Raw genomic sequence first — 22,577 nt, forward strand, 5'->3', positions numbered from 1 at the left:
TTTTGTTCTTAAACTCTTAATTTTAGAATAAATTTAGTTTTGATTGCTTAAATACTAGTTCTTCTTAAGATCTGTTAACTATGTGTTTTTAGACATATTTTTAGTTCAGTTATTGTAGTAAATTTCTAGTCTTGTAAATAAATAAAATTTAGATTTGATTTCTATTTTTAGTGTATATTTTAGTTTTCGATTTAGTGTATTTGTTTAGTTTTAGTAAGTAGGTTAATTCAACTTTATTCTTTATTTTTGGAAGTAGAATTTTGTTGTTTAGTTTTGATTTTTTAGGTGCTGTGGAAATTAACAATTCTGATGTAGTGAACTTGAGAAAGTCTGGTCTCGGAGGATAGTTGAAGAGCTGAGCTGAGTTATTCATTATTGGCATGACCTGCTGGATTAAGTTAGAGCTGAAGAGATGGAATTGAAATTGTCACTGGCAACCTATACCAACCTGTTAATAAAGAAGAAGCTGAAATGAACGAAAGAGTCTTGAACAAGCTGAACTTGAAGAAGGGAAACCTACTGGACCAGAAGGAGCAACCTATTACTATAGGTTGAGACTCCAATGGTCAGATTCTGCATTCATAGATTATCTGCACCAGCCAGTAGAGGAGAAAAGAAGCTGAATTAGATTACTTGCTACTTAAGTCATTTGCATAGATAGACTAGGCTATTCATAATTTTTACTTGCTATTGGCAGTTCATATGACTAGTTCTAGGCTGTTTTCCAGTTTTCGAGGTTTGGATTCTTAGAAGCATATAAAAGGTTTGCATCTGAAACTTGCAAAATAAGATGAATCAGATTTTTACTTTTCTCAGTTTTAGAATAGCTTTTCTCTGAAGTTCTAGGTGATCTCAGACTCCAAATTGAGCTAGGCTTCCAAGATTTTGAGTGCATTGTAATTCTACATCAACATTCATTCAATTCAAGTCAGTTTTACTTTCAATTCTGTTCTACTACTTTGTTCTCTGAATTGCTTTATCATTTCTGTTATTCTCTTGATCCATTCAATTGCAATTTCAATTCAATGTCGCAAACCTGTTTTCTTACTTTTAAGTCAGAATCTGAATTTTCTACTCTTGGACATTTGATTTTCATTCTTGCACCTTACTAGACTCAGTCATGGACTCATGCTGAGATACTAGTGAATCCAAAGTGATCTTTATATTTTAAGGAATTCAGAAATGAACCTTAGTAAGCAAGATTGAGAGTTAAATGAACTTGAATAGGAATTTGCACTTTCTGGTTAAGAACAAACACTTTGCCAGCTACGCTGATACTCAACCTGTTACATGATTTTTTATTCCTTAATCTGTTTTTCATCAAATTTACATTCCTTTACTTGCTTTCCTGTTAATAAACTGGTTACAATCATTATAACTCAGATTTAATTCTGATTTTCAGATTTTATAGTTTTGACAGTTAAAATTCGGGTAGTCTAGGTTACATGCTTGGTTAGAATTTGAATTTCAATTATGCAGTTTATTTTGATGAATTCTCCATCCAGTAGTTAAATAGGATGAATATGTTTGCATGTGCATTTTACCATTAAAGAGAGTTTTGTATGGTGATGCACATTTGCTGTTTTAAGTTGATCGCTGATACATTGGTTTTGCTGCCAGATTTGGTTTTCAACTGCGATTTTGTGAATTTTACATTTTTAGACAGTTATGGATGCATATCATAAGTAGTTTTAGGTATATGAATATGTTCCAAGCATGTCAATTGCATAAAACACATTTTTCTTTCACTTAGGCATTTTGTCAAACACCTTGTGAAAATTAGATTTTCTCTTAGGCATTTCATCAAACAAATTTCGTTTTCATAGTTCTGCTCTATTTTACTTAGTTTTAATTGTTATAATATGTTTCTTTACATATTAACTTGCATTTTAAGTGTTCAAACATAATTTCCATGTATTAGAATCTGTTTTAGAGATCATTGCATCTTGTTTATATAGAAAATCACGCTCACTATTTTAGGAATAGTTTCTGCATTATGTTTAGTTTCATGCATTGCATTTAGATCATTCTTAGGTTGATTTAGTTTAATTAGCACGTTCTATTTTTCATTCCCTCAGGTATTATGACAAATTACATATGTCACACTTTCACATTGCTATTTCTTAGGATTGGCACCCAAGGTCTAACTTACACTACATTAGGGAGATTTTTTGTTTTTGTTTGAATTTGATGCTATTATATAGGTGTAACACGTATAAACCTTAGTTATGAAGAGAAAAACACAAAAGTGAATTAACAATAAAACACAAAAACTCATGCCATTCTTTTTGTCGGTTGGTCATTTGAATGTGCACTCGCAGAATCCACAATCCGAGTTGACACTTTCGTATGCAAGTTTTCCGTTTGTAAGTAAATGGGGGATTTTTTATTCTTAAATAGAACAGAATCAATTTTTTAATGAAGGTTCTCCACAGAATTTATTTAAATAAATTAAACAGTTCGAAGAAATGCCAATCACTCACTTTTCTGTAAATATAAATTAACTATTCTCTGCAGACCAAAAAATAAAAGAAAATTCCAAAGACGTCTTATTAATCCTTAACCGTTTCATTTTATTCCCCCATGACCAACAAACAAAAGGAATTTAACTTTTCAACTTGCATAATAGTATTCAACAAGGAAGTTAAAGTGGACAGAAATCTAAAGTGGACGTTACTAGTTATCTTAGGCTTCTCCAAATTTCGGATCATCATAATAGTGATATAATACAACTGAAAAACCAGCTTCTCATTTGAGATTGAAAATAATAAATAAATATATGTACATATATCTTTTGTGAACAATAATTACAAAATAATTGGATTTTCTGAGGGAGACTTCAAGGTATCGAATCAAATATTGGGTATTGGTTTGTGGAAACAAAGTCCCTATGTTGACTAGAGTGCCTCATCACTATCTGAATCATCAAGTTCAAGACCTTCTGCTGCCAAGAGACGGCTGATAGTCTTCTTCTTTTCTTCCTCGGCCTTTCTTCGCATCAAATCTCTCTTCTTTAGTACAAGTGTGTGCCTTTTAAGGGTATTTGAGTAATAATCGGCCGATGCCTTCTTTTCTCTTGCCAGAATCCTCCTAGCTTCATCAGGATCAGTCTGAGATTATGTAAAATAATTCCAATCAGATGCATAGAAAAAATTGGAACATTGCTCAGAGAACAGATTACATGTGATACTGATTCTTTCCAATACCATTCTCGAGAGAAAAACAAATGTGCCATGTTATATACGAAGCTAGGATCATTAATAGTTTTAAGTTCACTCAAACATGGAAGTGACGGACTTATTCACGTAAGAAACCAGGTTGTAATGTTGATTATGGTTGTTGGAAGAAAATTTGACAAAACTATGACCTAGTCTTCTTGACAACCATTCAAGCCTACATTACATTAAGATGGCAACATTTTCAAGCATACCACAATACCTTTGAACGAGAAAGTTGACGCACACGAAGATTTAACTCGCGCTGTTGCTGTTCAGCCCAAGCAGCAATTGCCATATCACCCCGCTGATCAAAAGCTTTACGCTTTTTTATAAGCCACTCCATCCATGCCTGAGATGCCTGAAGAAAACAAAGAAGCACAGTGGTCAAGAATAAGAAAAGTAAACATATTCTAATTACAGCAGAAGTGTACATCCCTTATTATCCATTTTAAAAGTTAGTAAAAACAACGCTTGGAGAATCAGAGGCTACTCTGCTTTAGATGTTAAGCTGACGAGAAATTGGAAAGCAGAACATGAAAAATATATTCTCTGTACACAGATGAAACAGTAGTTATTTGATGAAGTTCTGCAGTTTGATATGCTAATACAATGGATAGAAAATCTTAGTATTTCTTTCCTTCCTAAAGGATTAAAAAATGAAGCGGTTTTGACTGTTCACTAACATCCATTAACATCTAAAGATTATGGTAGTCAAACAGTTCATATGGTAGATACATCTTAATTAACGTTATGTTTTCTTTTCATACAATACATATTAGTTTTATTGACCACCTTAAAAATAGAAGAAATTGTAGTAATACTTCAACACTATTGCTCAAAGAATTTGTTCACGCTTGATACTAGGAACAAGAGCATATTATTATCCACTTAAAATACCATATAACAAGATCCATACCCGTTCAGAAGTACAAACAAGTGTAAATTAAAATTCTAAGAGTCAACAACTGATAATCAAACAGTTCAAAAACTATTACCTTCATAGGGTTGACCCGGTTATCGATATCATACTGTCTTCGGCTCTCTCCATCTATAAGCAATTCATAAGCAGCTTGAATCTTGATGAATCTAGCTTCTGCTGTTTCACCTTCTTCAAGGTTACCTCTGCCATCATAGACTTGAAGAGTAAAGAAAACAGAGTTAGTACGTATTGAGTGAGAGATTATACTCCGCTTTTATAAACAGTACCAGCACAGAACAGCTGTTTCACAACTAAGTTGTGTGGCACACAGTTGAAGAAACAGCACTAGCCATAACTGCTTCGTAGGAACATTCTTGTAAAGAAAAATAAAATATATCCCACGTTCCAGAAGACTAGCATTTAAAACAAGATGTAAAATCTCAAAATCATAACTGATAAGTAGTTGCCTGGCTTCATCTTGAATAAACATAATATGCTGCTAGATATAGCATCAGGCCACCACAACCAGCAATGTTAAATATCAAATTGAAAGATACATTTCAAATGACACTTCAAGAAAGCAAGTAGCTAAGATGGAGGTACACACCATCTGGATGATAAAATTTGGCCAAGCGTCTGTAAGCAATTTTTATCCGCTCCTCATCAGCATCTCCTTCCAATTCTGTTGTTCACCAGACAATTGGAGAAGGAACTGTCAAACAAGTATGCAGAGGAATTTTCCATCTCTATTCTCTTCCTACAGAAAAAAGAAATTCGTTTCCACTCCTAAAGCTTAGATTCTCCCTAAACACTTGTAGCAGAAAAAAGCATGTTCAGTTAATGAAAGTTTAAATCATTTTGATCTTTTATTTTCTTCTGCAATAAGTTCTTAATAAAAAGTTTATTTGATTAATGCTTAAGCAATTTTCGATTTCAGCGTTACCCATTATTTCTTCTCTTTCTAAGATTCTTTTTTTACCTCAAAGCCGGTTTTCTTTTCCCCATTTTCTCAGTAACGCGAATTGTCAACAAACTTGAAATTAAAAATTACCAAGAGTTTCATATGGGGATTTTTGTTCAGCCCAATTCGATGCCTTGGCCACGGTTCTCCTCTGATTCACGCGAAACCATGGATTCGAACCCCAAGAACCGATCGTAGAGTACAGAAACGGCGACGGCAAACGGGGCTTGCAATTAGGGTTTGGAAACGAAATAGATCGAAACTGGTGTCTGCAACTAATAAAAGAGAACACCGTCTGAGGTCTACACAGGGTTCTCAGATTGCTCATAGTTTCTCCAGATTTTTGAAACTCTTCACTCGGTGCCAATTCGAGTTATAAGAACAAAACCCTTTCTTCTAGGTAGTGGAAGACGTGAATGAAGAGAAGAGGTTCTGGGCCCCTCAACGATAACTCACACCCATGAATCTAACAGAATCCTTAAAGTTTTGTCAGATTTTTTGCTGCAATTCTTCTTAGAGATGAAATATGATTTTCTTTTTTTCTGTTTCTGGTGAACGACAGCCGCGAATATTTTCCCCGGGAAACTTATGGACTAGAGTTACTGATTGTGAATTTTTATCAATTAAGTTTTTTATTTTTTTTTATATATTGTGATAGTAAAATAAACAAACATTAATAAAAAAATCATAAATAAACTGGACTTTAAATGATTATATGAAAATTAGTAAATTTATTACACAATAACTTGTAGTTAAATTACATGTGTAAAAACTGAATACATGTATACTCTACCTTTTCCTTTCAATTTATATTGTGATCATATATTTTTAAATTTTAAAATGCCTGTATAGTATAGCCACAAAATTGGAATTATTTTTTTCTTTACTTTTCACGTATAATAAACAAAAATAGATAAGTTCAAAGTAAAGTAATAAAGTTTCTTCTAAGATAGCAGAAAGATTCTCATAGTGATATAGCACTTCAGATGATACACTGTTTATGTACAATCATACTCTCTACAGCTACAGCAGCAAATCACATAATTTGCTTCCTGGTAGTACACTAACTTTTGATAATCATACATTCATATCCAAAACTCAGAAACAGTTCTGCAGAGCACATAACAGATCGTCCAGTTGAAGTTATGCAGTACGAGGTACATGTTTCTTCCTTTAAGGAAACTAGGGAAGTTCACATGGACGAGAATTCCAAAGAGAGCAAAGAGTGCGAACACGGTGAAAGTATTCCCCAAGAGCCAGCAAGCCACGAGCAGCTTGATGAGTTGAGAGTATGCGTGACATGTGAAGCAGAGTTTGTTGTCTAAGGTGATCTGCCTGTGGAGAACAAAATGCATTTGATTTCTTCATGACAGTGTTACAAATGACCAAATATTTCATTCATAGGTCAGAATTAGTAAATTTTAAGTTGTAAGAATTTCCAATGTACTATTCCTTGCATGTTTTTTTGGGTTCTTTTATAAAATTAGAGTTTTACCTAAAATTCTCGATAGAGAACTTCATATAAATTTTATATGTAATTAGTAGGTTTCTCAAATGGGGAATATCAGTCTGTACCATCTCAAAAAGAATTACAAAAAAATGGGCATGCACTTACCTGGCTTACAAAACCTTCTAGTGCCTCAAATTTGTCTATAGCAAGAGCCATCTGAAGTCCGAAGTTTCCTACACCCAATGGATCAACTGCCATGTCAAGGACCAAACTCTGCTGAAGTTTTTCCAATCCCTGTGAAAGAGCATCTTCAGCTTGCTGAGATGATTGGCGGAGATTTTTAATACCAACAATTTGTTGATCAGTCAAAGGCTCAAGTTGTGGTACGATAATCTGCAAAAAAAGGCTAAGTGATTGGTTTTATTGAGTTCTAATACATCTAAACTGCACCATGAACATGTAAAGCAACACCCCTTATACAAAAACATCATCAGATTAAATATTTTTGTTCTGAACGTAGTCAATACATACTGACTAAACTCTTGTTAAGAAATTTTTTCACTGAAACTCAAATAGACAGTGTAGCTTGAGAAAATGAAAATTGGTAGAGAACTCTCATTCTTGACAATCTGTGTAGAAAAAGCGAAAGTGAAAGCAGTTATCAAAATGAGATTTAGTGTGGGAATGTACGTTTAGAAGCTGTGAAGGACGGGACCCTCCAATCCAAAGGAAGATGCGCTCCACTGATGCTTTCCACACACCAGAGAGTAAATACAGAACATCAGCCTTTGCAGCATCTGCTTTCATTCTGAAGAGATTTGAGTAATGGTTTAAGACACTCTGAACCACTGCATTCAGCTGAACATCAGGTGCTTGAGTTTGAAATGCATGTCTAAGCTCTTCATTCCGCCTATGTTGCTCTTCAACCCATTGTCCATATTCAATTTCAAATGCAACAATAACTGTTTCATATAACAGAAGGACTACTAAACAGAATGTACACAGTGCTGCATACACAAAGGGAAAATTTTCTGCAGAAAGAGTCACAAACCTGGGTTTATTGTTTCTGATGTTGATCCTATATAGCTGGCATCTAATGCAGTGCCCATGTACAGACCCTGCAAGTAGATGTTTTGTATAAACTTCACATGATAAAAGAAGGATGGAATACAAAATCAGAAATTCACAATATAATAAGAAAGGAGGATTAAAGGTGTTGGTGATTGTAGAGTTTCGGTTCACCTGCTTTCTTGCTTTCCCAATTTCCAGCTCCAATTGCACGAGCTTCATGCGGCTTGATTCTAACTGTTTAACATACGCCTATGGATAACAAAAAGGATCAATCAGAAGACAGATGCTGGCTACCTTCTTGTAACTTCATTCATCCTACCTTTTTCCTCAACCGACTTTTCCGAGCAGCCTCTCTATTCTGAGCTAGACGTCTTCTCATCTAAACATTCATATTACGCGGTTATCAGACACAGACAAGTAGCAAAGACATTCATGTTTTAGAGAATTCTTCAGTCACTGACAAAACTTCCTAGTACTATCAAAAATTTACAACGAAACAAGAGACAAGAAAACATTTCAATGGCTATGCCTTGAAGAAATTTCATCACCTTATTAGCATCTTTGTCTGTGGTCTCTTGATCGGCTCCAGAAGGCTCTCTTGATTCTTGAGGAATATATTCAGACTGCAGAATTCAAATTGAAAAAGCTCTTAGACTTACAGTCTAGTTTTCTCATAAAATGAAGTTAACCCACCAAAAAAAAAACCCACCTGGGTCTCGACATTAGTGTCAACCATTAATATTGGGGAAGCAATTGAATTCAGGCCACCATCAACTTTAAAGGCGTCACCCCACATGCCAACTTGCTGAAATGGCTCGTATATGTCCATTTTCATTTATCTCTTGCAGTCAAATGATAAAAGAAAAGTTCTCTGCAAAAACATTAGTTCGATGCCACTTATCATCAAACAAGAGACATGCAGCTATTTCTACAATCCTAATCTGATTCCAATCTCAAACTTCAAATACTCTCTTCCTCTGTCCCAAAAATGATGAAAAAATGTAACAGCATCAGCAGTCTGCAGAAACAAAAACAGCATCTATGTTGCCATCTGCAGAGCAGACAGCAAGGCTTCCCTTGGCAGAAATGGTGCTAAACTTTGCTAGTAAAATAAAGCTCTCAACCTCTAACCAGATTCACACTAGAGTTTTTGTGTCAGCAGGTCAAAATAGAAAAAAGATCAGCAGAAAACCCCCCATCAAAAGGTAATTAAAATAAAGTTAACTAGTTTAACTCAAACAATCAAACCCGTCGTATTCATTCTGTCATAGCAAATTCAACGTCATGCATGACATGAATTTTTTCTAGAACTAAACAGCAATCAGCCAACGTGGTACTAGTGTTTGACCCACTTGAGTCCAAGCTGTTGCTCAAAACGACAAGGAATAGAAATTGGAACCAAACGAAACACTAATACTACTGTTGCAGATGGAAGAACATACACCAACCTATATAGATAGCCAGCTAGCTTGATAGAATATGCAACCTTGGAATTTGGTTAGTCGAAGAAAGTCTCCCAGTTGATGCTCAGAATTGAATATATATAGATATATGGATATGTAGATGTGAAAACTGAGTAGCTGATTGCTTGATTAATAGTAACCTTATTATTCTTCCTCCGCATGCAAACAAATTATAAAAGCAATGCTGGGCCAAAGATAACAAAATGAAATTTAAAAGGTACAGTAAATAAAACTAATCACAACTTTTACTTTTTCTTCTTTGATTAGAAAACTCTCTGAACCGTCAACTTGCTAACTTCCCTACGTTCTCACTCCAACAAAAATGAGTGAGTGTGACAGTGTTAAAAAATCAATAATGCATTGTTTCAGTTCTCTTCTCACAGACATTTTTTTTTGTCACATCACTCGTTTTTATCTCATTTTTTTTTTCTTTCTTTATGATAAAAATTATGGTGTGAATATTTAAGGGAAATAACGTTCCTCCACGAAATATGAAAAAGAAGAAAGCAAGAACTTTATTAGCTCACAACTCCCACTTTCCTTAACACCATTGTCATCCCTTCCTGCTCCTTTCCTGCGACCACTTACGTGTGGATATACATACACATAATTTAATATATTCAAAGTAAACCTTTTATTCTTAATTTATTGATAAAATTGTGCATCTTCCTCATTCGCGTTACAATAATGAGTTTCATTTTCTTTTGCTCAACTTAAATCGTTTCTATATATAGAAAATGTTGTGAATTTTACTAACTAATTGTTGTAGGTCATATATAAAAAAAAATATTATTAACAATTGAAATCAAGTTCAGATTTTCTATTAATTTTTGGTGTTGTCTCTATATTGTGACTTTAAAATATACATATATTAAAAAATTTAATGTTTAATATATTTTAAAAGTATAACATAGACACAGTATCAAAAATCCACAGCAGAATCTAAATTAATCGAAATGCTATCTTAGTGGACTATTTGATTGCGTTTTAGATTTATATTTCCTTTTTTTTTTGTGTGTGAAATAACTTCATATAATTGTTTTTGAAATTAGAAAAGAAGAAGTTTAGTTTGGTGACATTGGTTCTATAACTTTTGTCAAAACAAAAAATAAAAAATAAAACATCAAAAAATTATTCTGTGGTTTTTCCAAAATATATATTTTTTAACTTTTTAGAATGATTGGTTCAAACACATAAGCAAGTAAAATTTTCTCTTTATTTTTTTTTAATTAATGGCTTTTATCTTCCTTATAATTTTAATAAAATTATATTCATTTTTCTTATTTGATTTTAAAATACCATATTAAACTAAAACTTGGACGAAAATGGGTTAAATTTTTTTCACTCTAAAATTAACTCGTATTGAAATTGATACTCCCAAGAAGTTTTATTATTTTTAATACCCAATATTTAATAAATATGTGATTTAGGTCTCATAATTTGATACTTTTTGAATTAACCGTGTTCACATACTAGTTTTAACATGTAAGATACCTAAAAACATATGTGATTAGGATGATTACTTGTCAACGATGTTAATTTAAAAGTAATAAAGTTACTTTCATGACCCAATTTATATATTTAGTAAATGCATTAAAAACACTAAACAAGTTTGATATACTAATTTTAATAGGAACCCTGAGAGATTGAGGGAGAGGGATGATGGGATTGTAATGTAAAAAAGCATTGGGTTTATATAAAAAAATTGTAATGAGAAAAGTTTTTCAAATTTATTTAAAAAATTCGTAATATGTTAATATATAATGCTAGTTTCTTGGATGTAGACAAAAGATGTCCAATCACATAAATTTCATATATTTTGATACTTTTTGGTGTTTTTTTTTTCGTCTCATACCTTTAAGAATAATTGTCTATAAAGTAAATTTCCTGAACAAACTAATGAGATCTTAGAATAATTAATAAAACTCCAACTTTAACTTTTTGTGCGAAAAAAAAATATATACACTAAGCAAAATACCGAAACAAGTTAGTTCAATTGATTAACTTTCCTTTCATGATGTGTATGGATTTGAATCCAAGCATCCTTAAGTACAGTAATTTGTACTTAATCTAATACAAATCCTCATTTGTATAATCTTATATGTCCCTTTACTTTGAAAGTAATTAAAATTGAAGCAAATCTACCAAATTTAGAAACATATCCACTTGCTCACATGATTTAGATTCTTAATCATATATTGTTGTAACCTTATCTTCTTTGTTTCAGAAAAGGAAAAGTTGTAGCTAGCTGCATACTTATTTAACAAAAAGTATGTATATTACACACCTTACACAATAATGAAATCTTATAAAAATATAATTTTTTAAGTGATTATTAGTTTAATCATAAAATAATTTATCTTTATTTGATATTTAAATAGTTTGTTTGTTCGATTATTAGATAATTTATGACTTGGTATCATTGTTAGAACTTTTTTATTAAAATAGTTAGAAAGTTTTAACTGCTTCTAATGTATGAATTATATATGTATAAAACTTGAACCACTTATAATATATAAAAGCTTATGAGTTTTATTTTTTTAATATATTACTTAATTATTTTTTTTCTATTTAATGTAAGATTTTTAACTTATATTTAAATTTTTAATATATTATTGAGGTAATATTTCTGCACACTCTTCATATCAATAATAGAATTTCTTTACTCTCTTCTATATTTTTTTTTCTTCTCTTAGTTTCTCTTTTTAATAATAACCTACTTCACCAAGTCAATTACTCCACTATTCATTCAAGGTTGCCCCTTCCAATCTCATAGGGAAAGTTATGACACTTCATACGTATGCTTTTTTTTTTTTTTTTTTTATAAAGGAGAAGCTAAATGACGATTTTCAAAAAGTGCCCAATTTTCTCTCTCTTTACATTCCCCACTTTTTCATTAAAATAAAATTAAATAAAAAAATATTTTTAACCAATAATTTCCTTCGCTTCAGCCATGATATCAATTATGCCATCTTATTATTCTGCTATCAAAGTCATGCGTCCTTAGTTGTGACCCCTCCTTTCGGGTAGTCCTAATGCTCACACTTGTGCATGTGTCAAGAGTTTTGCTTCCATCAACTTTCACTCATCTTTTGACACATATATGTGCTGATATTATATAATTTTCTTAAAATTAAAATATTGAATTCTATATTTGAATTGGCTAGTATCCCTCTAGGTTTATTTTTATTTGAATTAAAATTTTACAAAAATTCAAAGGCAAAATTTTATCATCACATTTGTTTCCTATTTCTCATGTAATTTGGGAATTGAAGACCTAAGATACTTTAAATATTTATTTGTTTGAAACGTTGTTAAAGGTAAAACTATGATGAAATTTTACTTAAATTCTTAGACTTTAATTCAAAACTTATGTTCCCAATACACTTAATAGTTTAAGTTTTATTTAAGAATCAAAATTTAAAACAGTTTAACTATGTCACTAGTTTCATTAAAATCAGAACAATATTTTAGTTAAAAATTTGGTTGATATCACAAATAGTTATCAAAGAATAATTTTTTTTTGGGTATACTTCTTTGTATCTAATATAAAATCGGTATAACTTTAAATTTAATATGTTAAACTCTTTTGTTCAAATAGGTATGTTGAAAAGCATAATTGTTATATATTGCACGACATCAATTTGATTAATTTGGCTTAAATCTGTAATAACTTTTGTTCAGATGCATTTAATTAGCTTAGTATTTTTCGTATGTATATGTGACTTAGATATTATATCCTTAAATACTATACTAGATTAACTCAATATATCTTTGTTTTAATGGAAATCTCCACCACATACACTCTTTCAGTTTTTAGGGAAATGATAGATTGCGGCTTTCTGTTGTAGCATCGTTGGCTGTGTTTTTATTTTACTAATCTATTTGAATACATACGTAAGTCTACTTATGAATATGTTATGGGACTATTATAAGATGAATTTTGACGTAAAATTTAGTCTTAGATTATGAGGTTGATGTTTAATGTTATGACAAGAACTATTTTATATAGCGTTATATGGGGAGGAATGATATTGCTTTTTTTACATATTCCTCTATGCATGTATTTGAACTAATTCATTATTTTTATTCAATATATTTGTCACCACTAATAAAACAATACCTTACTTTTTATGTTTATCATATTAATAACAATGCCACTAGGATTTTTACAACAATTTAAGATTTGCAATATGCAAACTTGTACTATAAGTTTTGTGTACTGCCATGGTTTGAGTTGTTTTATATTTGAATGCAAACACTTGTTGCTCCAATTGTGGTTACAATAATAACACCAAATTTGCGTATTGAGAGTAAGTGGTATCAGCACTAGTGAAGAAATGACTTTTAACGTCACGCGTATAACGTTCGATCACCGAAAATCCAACGTAAAAAATAATCGATGACATTTTTGTAAATAAAACGTCATTATAGAAGTTTGTTTCCCTAGGGTCAGACGTCAAATCCTCCTTTAGATGTCGATCCCCCAAGATCAGACGTTAAAAAGGTATGAAAATATCTCATTTTAAATGCCAATATTAATTTTTTTACGACATAGACGTCGGGTCCCCCAGATCACACGTCAAAAAGGTCCGAAAATAAACGTTGATATCCCCCAGATCAGACGTCAAATCCTCTGCCAGAAGCTGGAAAATCAGAATTGAAATGTCACTTTTGCAGACATTAGACGTCGAACGTAGAAGGAGCCGACGTCTAATGTGTATTAGACGTCGGATCCCCTTTCCCAAACGTCAATAAGTTACGAAATATCCCAAAAGTAGCGTAAAATGAAATTTTTTTAGCAATTAGACGTCGGATCTAGAGGGGGGCCGACGTCAAGTGCCCTTTTAAACCCCGAAAACTCATAATGTTAGCCTCACTTTCTTTCGCGTTTTCATTTGAGTTTTTGCTTCGTTCGCCTTCACCAGTTACAGGTTTTCTCTCTCACTTTGTTCATCTTCTTCCTCTGCTTTCTCTTGTTTGCCATTAACGTTCATGTAAGTTTTCTTCCACTTTGCACCATTTAAAATCATTTTGCACCGATTATATTACGTTTGGAACCATTAATTTCCATTTGCACCAATTAAAATTTGTTTTCATTGGCTTTTAGTGCAGTTCTTGGACGCATTCTAAGACAATTGTGGCGGCAATTTTCGAACCGTTATTATGAGTGTTTTTCTCCTCACCCCCACTGCGGCACCTTATAACAGACGTCAATTAACCTCTGTTATAAATACAACAAATGTGAATTGATATCTGTTCAAAAACAACAGACGTCAAGTTAACGTCTCCCACTATGATGTCAAGCATTTAACAGACATTAAAAGCCTAAAATAACATACGTTAAAAAGTTATTTTTGTGTTAGTGCATATCAAGATTTGTAATGTTGTTTGAAGAATTTCATTTTGATACATGATGGTCAATAGAAAACTAACATTTAAGGAGAAAATTACAACCTATTTATTTATTATAATGTAGTCTTATTCCTATTGAAGATAACATAAAATTAAATATATAGACTCTAATATTATATTAATGAATCAATTTATGATAAGAATTATATTATACTTAATATTTTAATTATACTTTATTTATGATACATGAGATATATTTAAGAATTACATTCTTAATAGTGGTGATAAAATGGATCATTCAAATCATTATGACCTTATTCCAAAAAATGGGTTTGATTGCACACACCCATCACAAAAAATGAGTTGAAAATTGTAATTCGTGGATGAGTTTACAGTTGACTCACCATTTTTATTTAATTTTTTAATTTTTTGATTATTATTTTAAAAATTTGTTTATATATATATATATATATATATATATTATATAATATATTTAATTATATAAATATTTTTTAAGAATTTATTTAATTAATTAATGTTTTTAATTGGATAAATCAAAATAATTATTGTAAGAACCTAGAAAATAGAGTATTAGAGTAGATAGTGTATTAAAATAATGAGACGAGCAAGTTACTTTAAAATAATCTTATGATATAAATAAAACTTTCTAAAGCTCGGTTCATTATCTAAAACACTTCTATCTTTCTATAACACTATTCACATAGAGTTCTCTGCCTTCTCTTTAGATTTTCTCTCTACTGAGTTATCTGTTCGACGATCAGGAGGTGTCTAGGCGATCCTGGCGTTGAAGGCTTCGATCTTAACCGATCAATTTCGTATTTTTCAGCTGGTAAGTCGTTTCCCCTTTTATCCGTGCATTCTTGGACTGTGAGCATGCAATGCTTCTATCTTGTATGTGGTTATCAATTTCTTCCTTCAACATCTAGCTCAAATTAAGTCTTAAGAGCTATTTCCTATCATCAATTGGTGATCTGTAGGTGTTTCTAGAGTTTCCTTGCAATGCAAGTCGCGGTTGGAACCGTTCTATGAGTTGGGCAGTGTATATCCAAGGTAAGGGAAGCTAGAAAATTTCTTTTAAAGTATGCGGTGTGAGTTTGATGGTATATGAAGATTAATCTGTTTGGATGAAAATGTTGTTTTGTGTTAGTAATAATTGAATTGTTTAAATGAAATTGATGTTTTGTATGATGTTAGATGTTGTATAATATGTTGGATCTGTTATATGTATGTTGGGGATGTTGAATTTGATGTGATAAAGTGAATTGTGTTGATTGAATTGTTGAAAGTAAAAGGGTTAATATTGGTTATTGGTGGTTTGGTCTAAGATGAAGGTTTAAGATAGTAAAAAGGTGAGAAAGTATTATTGAATTGAATTGGTGGAATTGAGGTTGTTTACAAACTGTTTTGGGTTCTGTTTAACTTATGGAATGTTAGAAAATTGGGTTAGTAGAGTGTATTGGTAGTGAGGTAGAGTTATACTTGTGTTAGAACTCAAATTGAAGGAAGTGAGGTAGTGAAAACTTGAGTTTGGGGTTCTGTGAGCATAAGGTCAGTTTGAAGGGTTTTGATAAGTTGTTTGGGACTGGTTAGAGTCCCTAAGTTGTTTAGAATTGTACTACAAATGGTAAAATTCAATTTGAGTCTCTAAGTTGAGTTTTTGGTAAGTTTTGGGTGAGATTTTGAGGTTCTTGTTTAGATGAGTGTAATAACACAATCTAGGAATGTTAGAAGTTGGGAAAAATAGTTAGAATTGGTAAGAGGGGTTTGAGTTGTATAATTTTGCATAATTTTGTGCTGCAGAATTATGCAGACTCGCTGTGTGAATCCATTCGCACAACGAGTGGTCTTGGCGAGTGCTCTCTGTTTCAGCAATTCGCGTAGCGAGAGGGTGCGTTGTGCGAATAACTGTGGGGTTTGCTCTCTGTTTGATGATTCACATAGCGAATCTGGGCGTTATGCGAATGGTTGAGGTTTGGTATCTCTGCGAGTTAATTCACATAGCGAGGTAGGTCATTGTATGAGAGACTCCTGGTTTCGCTCTGCGAATGTGTGCGCTGTGCGAATGGTCCAAGTTTAGTTCACTCTTTTCGTTTAGTCTTAAGTTGATATAAATGGTCTTTTGAGTGCCTTTAGAAGTATGTTAGAGTTGTATTATGTTATATCATTGGTTATTGTTGTAAGTTGTGCTTCAAAGTGAAAGTATGGTTTCAAAGTATGATTGATGGACGTAATTCCATGATCCTCAAGGAGAGGTTACATGGTGGTGCCCTGTAATGTGATTCAAAGTAAATTCTCTTGTTGAGATTCAAGTATGTTTAAATTGAATACAGGAGCTCAATCTTGGAGGTTATCTTAAAACTCCAATGGTCTTTCATTCTCAAGTAGAGATGATTGATCCATGTCGTGAGAAGTAGCAGGAGGTCCTAGTCTTGGGTGCTTCCAGTATGACCCAAGGTGAGTGATAACAGACTAACCTCGTGAGTGTGGTAGGGTGAAACCCATTAACAATGACTTTGCAAAGCAGTAGAAGCCACCACGAGTGCACAACCTGTCATAGCTCGGCAATCATTCTATGTTCGGATTGTCATTTCATTATGGTGTCATGCATAAAGTGTGTTGGGTTGGAAAATTACTATGGGTGATTGTATGTATTGTAGATGATAAATATAATATCTTAAACTTTTATTTAAACTAGCTTACCCTTGCTTTTCTGTTGTCTGTCCTTGTATGTTTTCTCTTTTGCGATGATCATCTGATTGGTGTGAGCTTAGGGAGACATATATTTCAGTTACTTCAGCGATAGATGATCGAGAAGATTCAATAAAGAAGTCAGATGAATCTATAGGTGTAGATATTGTCTTTCGTAGGTTAGTTTCTTATATTAGTTAATTTATCATATATGTAATATTCATTTTAGTAGTATTTTACTGTTAAAAATGGAATGTTACAATTATTATATTTACATATTTAATTACTTTATTATAATTAATAATTAAAATTTAATTGAAAATGGTTAATGATTTAAATTATAATAGTAATGTATATTTTCATCTTTACAAAAATTTATACCTTCTTTTTTTGTGTGTGTCTACGTTTCGTTTTCCAAATTTATCCTTTAAATATTTTTAAATTAAAATAATTATTTTATTAATTTTACTATTTTTTAGAATTTAACCGTTAATTCTTTTAATTTGCTTGTTTCTTCAAACTTGACAATTTTTTAATTGTAAAACTATATATAAAATAAATAAAAAATATTAACAGTAAAGTTATAAAACATTATTTATATTTAATTTTATAATTTTAATAATAAAAATAATAGGAATAATAATTTTATTAATTTTTATTACAATGAAAAAGTGAACATCTACACATGTTTTTACTAATATAATATGAAATATTTAATTTTTTAAATTCTTTTCTGATTTTTAGCTTAAAAAAGAAGAATAAAAGTCAGGAGATCAAGAATTGTCATTTACCTGTCAATTTAATAAGTTTTTACCTGATCAAAACAAACTGACAAGTTGAGAATTTCAACCAAATCCGTCTCGTTTTTTACATGTAAATATACCAGTTTGACATCTAATATTGGAAGTAAAACCTAATTTACCTACCAATGATATTAAAATAGAAAACCGAACTATTTTTCACGTTCATCTTATCTTGGCATATGAATTGTAGACATGATATTTTTTTCTCAAAATATACTAATTAATATTAATATTATAACAAATAGACATCAATTATGTATTAAATATGTATCGAAGATCAAATGAAAACACTACAAAAATTATTTATGTACACCATCACATATATGTGTTCAGAATATACCTATAGAAGACATTGCGATGCTTAAATCAATAAGGGTTTGACACAATGTATTAATTGTTGTAGTGAATGTGTCTTCACATTTATACCTAAGTCTTTATTTATAGTAGTTGTTATGAACATTTTTCTTTACTAGCCTAATCATGGTCCAATTATATCTTAATCAACATTATTTGGTTGATTCATGGTTATCATTGGCTAAGTGTTAATCTGATCATTATTCTACAATCAATCGTCTTTCTAGTCAGTTTGGAAGATCAGTCCAAGGGTGTATTGATTGGTCGTGCTAATTGGTATAGGGATCGATCCTACGATGTGCTAGTCGGTCTTGCTAGTTTGTTTGGAGATCGATTCCAAAGTGTATTGGTCGTTCTTGTCAGTCAATTTGGATGATCGATTACAGGTAAGGATATCAACGAGGCAAGACGCGTATTCATCTTTAAATTTTTGTCTCGGTATCCATCTTTATATCTGTACGACTATTTGTTATGCAGGTATCCACATTTTTTTAATATATGTGAATATTTGTTGGTACTCATAAATATGTATAAAATAAATTCTAGAAATATTTAACAAAATATTTTAACCATTAAAATCTATAAAAAGAAATTGTATTAAAATAAAAATAGTATAAAGTTATAAAAAGTTGTATAGTCATAAAAATCTAAAAAAATCTATATATAAATCTGAATTTTAAACATTCAATCAAAGATACTAACATACAAATAAATCCAAATAAATTCAAATAAAATACTGATATGGAAGGATGTTAAAAATTGTACATGAAAGAATGTGGAGGAAGGTTAGATGTGATAGTTATAAGGATAAAAATCTATATATAAATTTGAATTTTAAACATTCAAAGATATCAACGTCCAAGTAAATTCAAATCAAATACATATACGGAAGGATACTAAGGGTTGTACATGACAGATTGTGGAGGAAGGTTAGATGTGGTAGTTATAGAAACAAAACTAATTCATTCACGCCCCCATTAACATGTAGGAATAAAAAGAATACTCATACCTGATATCTCGGATATCCATTTATAATATTCATTTCCTATTGCAGAATTTGTTCACAAATGTCTACAATTATGAATATCTTTTACATTCCTAGTTTCAGGATGTACTAATCGATCTAGGTGATTAGTTTCAAGGTAATATTGCCCGTCAATCTAACTTATTGATCAAAAGGGTATATATCATACATTAATTTTTTTTTCTTTTTAACAAAAAATTATAATTAATGAAAAAGATTGTTAACCATTAAATATTATTTTCCGTACCAATAAAAATTAATAATCACTCATAATATTTTAACTAAATATTGTTATCAAACATAATTTTATAATTAATTTAAAAGTCATATATTAATACTAAAAAATATTTTTGAAGGTTTTTTTTTTAAGAAATCTGAAACAATATTATTAGAGGGCTATAGGTGCTTATCAAAAGGGGGGAAAATGCAGCAAACGTAGACACATAAAGTTGGTGGTTTAGAAACTTTGTAGACAAATCCAAGTGTATATATAATATTGCATGATGTGTAAACTGGTGGCAGAAGGAAAAGGAAGGATTGCATCAAACACTTGTTAAAGATAGAAAAAAGATATTAAAAAGGAAAAGTAATAGCTTCTTTTGAAGTGGTGCTGCATGATACCTGCTCATGTGCTCGCAGGATTTATGGTCTAAAGCGAACACAACATTAATTTAGAGAACGATAAAGTACATAATTATATAAAAAACACGTATTTTAAAAATGTACTAATGCAAAATAATCACGGTGGCAATCGATTCTTATAAAGTTTGGTATATCGATTATTCAATTTTATATATAAAATGGAATTTTCGAATATAGGTTAAACTTTTAACCAACACAAAAAATGGTTTTTATTTTTATGACTATTTTTTAATCAAGATAAAAAAATGTTTAAGAACTTACATATAAAAAACTTCGACTGTAATAATATAAACCAATACATAAAATTTTGTGACTGAATTTATTAATTTTATTAAGCATGTATAAGGTAATTAATGCTAAGCTTTCATATATATGTTTATAAAGCATTTTAAAACTTGTCGACTGAGAAGAAAATGTAGGAGGTGGGTGAGGCTATTGTAATTTCTTTCTGACGAAGCTAAACCTGATGACTAATATAAATCTCAAAGTTTGCTTATATCTGACAAGTCCATGCTGTGCTCCAAAAATATCTACAGTCTTTACACGAAAACAAGTCAACGTCTCCTTCACAATGGTTCTGTCATTGTTCATCCCCTCTCATCTTTTCTTTTCTTTTCAAAACTCTTATATCATTTTTTTTCTTTTCAAAATATGTTTTAACTTTTTCTGCAATTTTAGAAGTAGTTTAAAAGCACTAAAATAAGAAATGATAAAGAAAACTAGTTTGAGAAATATTATTTTGTTGTTCTATATTGATGGATTTTTTTAGGAGACTCATCATGAAATGATCAACATAAATTATATCTAAGTCAAATTTAATGGCATTATCTCTAATAAAAAAAATCTTAAGACTGTTAATTTTAAAAAATCCGAAGACTGTTAATTTTAAAAGATCTTAACACAGTTAATTTATAGGTTTTATGTAGTTCAATTTTTCATTTTATTTTAATGTGGAATTTATACTTTCAATTGGATTTCCTAATAAAATCTCCCTCATGTGAGTTGATTCTTATTTTGGTACATGTGAGTAACAAAAATAATTAAAAATACTAAAGTATGTAACAAAAATAATTCTCTTAACTTAAAATAAATTATGACAAAAACCAACAATAATCATAAAATAATATACAAATATTTTAGTGTGAAAAACTCCTCTCAATGTGAGATGTAAAAGCCAACTAATATAAGTCAAACAATCAAATTTAATTGAGATCAAATATATGAATACAAAGAATCAGATTAAAATATATAAACAAATATGCCTATACTCAGTCAATACATTAAAGCCATAAATATAAATCTTTCCAAATTTAAAGAAATAAAGAAAAATATAACATAGAGCATCAATAAAAACTTATTTCTTGATCCAAATTCCTCCAATTATAATCTCAACTATCAAAATGAATAATTATATTTTCCAAATTTATTGTCAAAATTTTAGTCCGACCAAAAGAAATGAAAAATTATAGTTTTATCGAACTTTATAAACATGACAATTCATTTTCTATTTCTCTTTTATCTTCCAAAGTCGTTAGATTTTTTTTTCACCTATAAAATATGTATCCACTTAGATTAAATAAGACAAAATAAATTTAATTAATTAAAATTTTTTAAACATATAATTAAGAATACAGTCCAAAATTTATAGTTTATAATAATATGTTATCTCGCTTAGTTGTTTAAAAAAATATTAAATCAAGTTTCTCTATAAAAGCAGCTTACACGGAGCATAAATTTATATAATTTCACAACTATGTATGAATAATTAACGTAACTGAGTCACATTTTTATAGAAATCTTACATAACAGTAAAAGTTAAGAAACATGAGTGATAAAAAATATTTGAACCCCAAACAGATTATACTGTTAAAATCTATATTCAATATATAAAATCTTTTTACTTAAATTATTTATGACTGTAGAAATGAAAAGATAAATAGATATGGGGAACATAAAACGAGGTCTTTTCTGCAAAACTTTATACTTTGGTCACGTCTCTTTATTTTATCCATTTGTTCTGAAAACTCGACGAGTGGCAGCTTCCTTTCCTTACTCTCCCCACTTACTGAGGTGTCTCTCCATTACTTCAAAATAGAATCTCAAACCAAAACTGGGATAACTTATAAAATAAGCAAATGCACCTTACTCGATCAAGTTAAAACAAGAAATGTTTGGTGCTTTTGACCAGAATTTAAGTAAAACTGATGAAATAAATTGTTTAATTGGAATGTTCACACGATCTTATCTATATTCGTAAAAGCAAATTATGAAAACATGAACCAACGTACTATTGTCACACATGGCATGGTAGTAGGAGAGGTTCTGACTCAGAGAGCGTAGAGACAATGTTAGTAAGATGTCATACTGATATGAGTTAATTGAAACTGAATTAGCAGTTGATGATTGTCTTATCATTACTCTGTCTTGTCATTACTCATACTAAATACGAGTAATTTCAAGATTGTCTTGTCAGTTTGTTTAGGAGGATACTCGATTATTTTTAAGAGATTTTTTACTTATTTACACTTTTTTTTCTACTAGAATGAATTTGAGGTAAATTTTTTATTATTTATTTGAGTAGATTTGAAGATAAGTGAGAGTAGATTTT

At 30.7% G+C, this 22,577-nt stretch overlaps 2 protein-coding genes across 3 annotated transcripts; both read right to left on the reverse strand.

Annotated features, from left to right (window-relative positions):
* Nucleotides 1–2,726: 2,726 nt before the first annotated feature.
* LOC108330843 (chaperone protein dnaJ 20, chloroplastic) lies at nt 2,727–5,670 on the reverse strand. Its single transcript, XM_017565419.2, has 5 exons — nt 5,189–5,670; nt 4,745–4,819; nt 4,214–4,353; nt 3,439–3,576; nt 2,727–3,110 (listed from the first exon to the last, which is right to left on the reverse strand). Exons 1-5 carry the CDS (start codon nt 5,424–5,426, stop codon nt 2,898–2,900), a joined length of 804 nt encoding a protein of 267 aa, XP_017420908.1. The 5' UTR covers nt 5,427–5,670; the 3' UTR covers nt 2,727–2,897.
* A 353-nt stretch (nt 5,671–6,023) lies between these two features.
* LOC108330744 (transcription factor TGA3) lies at nt 6,024–9,225 on the reverse strand. Of its 2 annotated transcripts, XM_017565270.2 has the most exons (9): nt 9,068–9,225; nt 8,329–8,490; nt 8,168–8,242; nt 7,939–7,998; nt 7,791–7,868; nt 7,600–7,666; nt 7,239–7,510; nt 6,714–6,941; nt 6,024–6,433 (listed from the first exon to the last, which is right to left on the reverse strand). In XM_017565270.2, exons 2-9 carry the CDS (start codon nt 8,452–8,454, stop codon nt 6,281–6,283), a joined length of 1,059 nt encoding a protein of 352 aa, XP_017420759.1. In that variant the 5' UTR covers nt 8,455–8,490; nt 9,068–9,225; the 3' UTR covers nt 6,024–6,280. The 2 variants fall into 2 exon arrangements, with proteins under 2 accessions (XP_017420759.1, XP_017420761.1); XM_017565272.2 differs by lacking the exon at nt 9,068–9,225 and having other exon boundaries at nt 8,329–9,043.
* Between the last annotated feature and the right edge of the window lie 13,352 nt (nt 9,226–22,577).

This window comes from Vigna angularis, chromosome 4, assembly GCF_016808095.1.
Source record: "Vigna angularis cultivar LongXiaoDou No.4 chromosome 4, ASM1680809v1, whole genome shotgun sequence".
Lineage (NCBI taxonomy): Eukaryota > Viridiplantae > Streptophyta > Magnoliopsida > Fabales > Fabaceae > Vigna > Vigna angularis.

What these genes read in the sequence shown, in the direction of transcription:
- LOC108330843 (XM_017565419.2), bottom strand. Translation starts at nt 5,426, where the DNA reads ATGAGCAATCTGAGAACCCTGTGTAGACCTCAGACGGTGTTCTCTTTT. An exon ending in ATCCCCATATGAAACTCTTG is followed by an intron (nt 4,820 to 5,188) that starts GTAATTTTTAAT and finishes GGTGAACAACAG; the next exon opens with AATTGGAAGGAGATGCTGAT. An exon ending in GTCAACTTTCTCGTTCAAAG is followed by an intron (nt 3,111 to 3,438) that starts GTATTGTGGTAT and finishes ACATAATCTCAG; the next exon opens with ACTGATCCTGATGAAGCTAG.
- LOC108330744 (XM_017565270.2), bottom strand. Translation starts at nt 8,454, where the DNA reads ATGAAAATGGACATATACGAGCCATTTCAGCAAGTTGGCATGTGGGGT. An exon ending in AAAGTCGGTTGAGGAAAAAG is followed by an intron (nt 7,869 to 7,938) that starts GTAGGATGAATG and finishes TGTTATCCATAG; the next exon opens with GCGTATGTTAAACAGTTAGA. An exon ending in ATCAGAAACAATAAACCCAG is followed by an intron (nt 7,511 to 7,599) that starts GTTTGTGACTCT and finishes TATATGAAACAG; the next exon opens with TTATTGTTGCATTTGAAATT.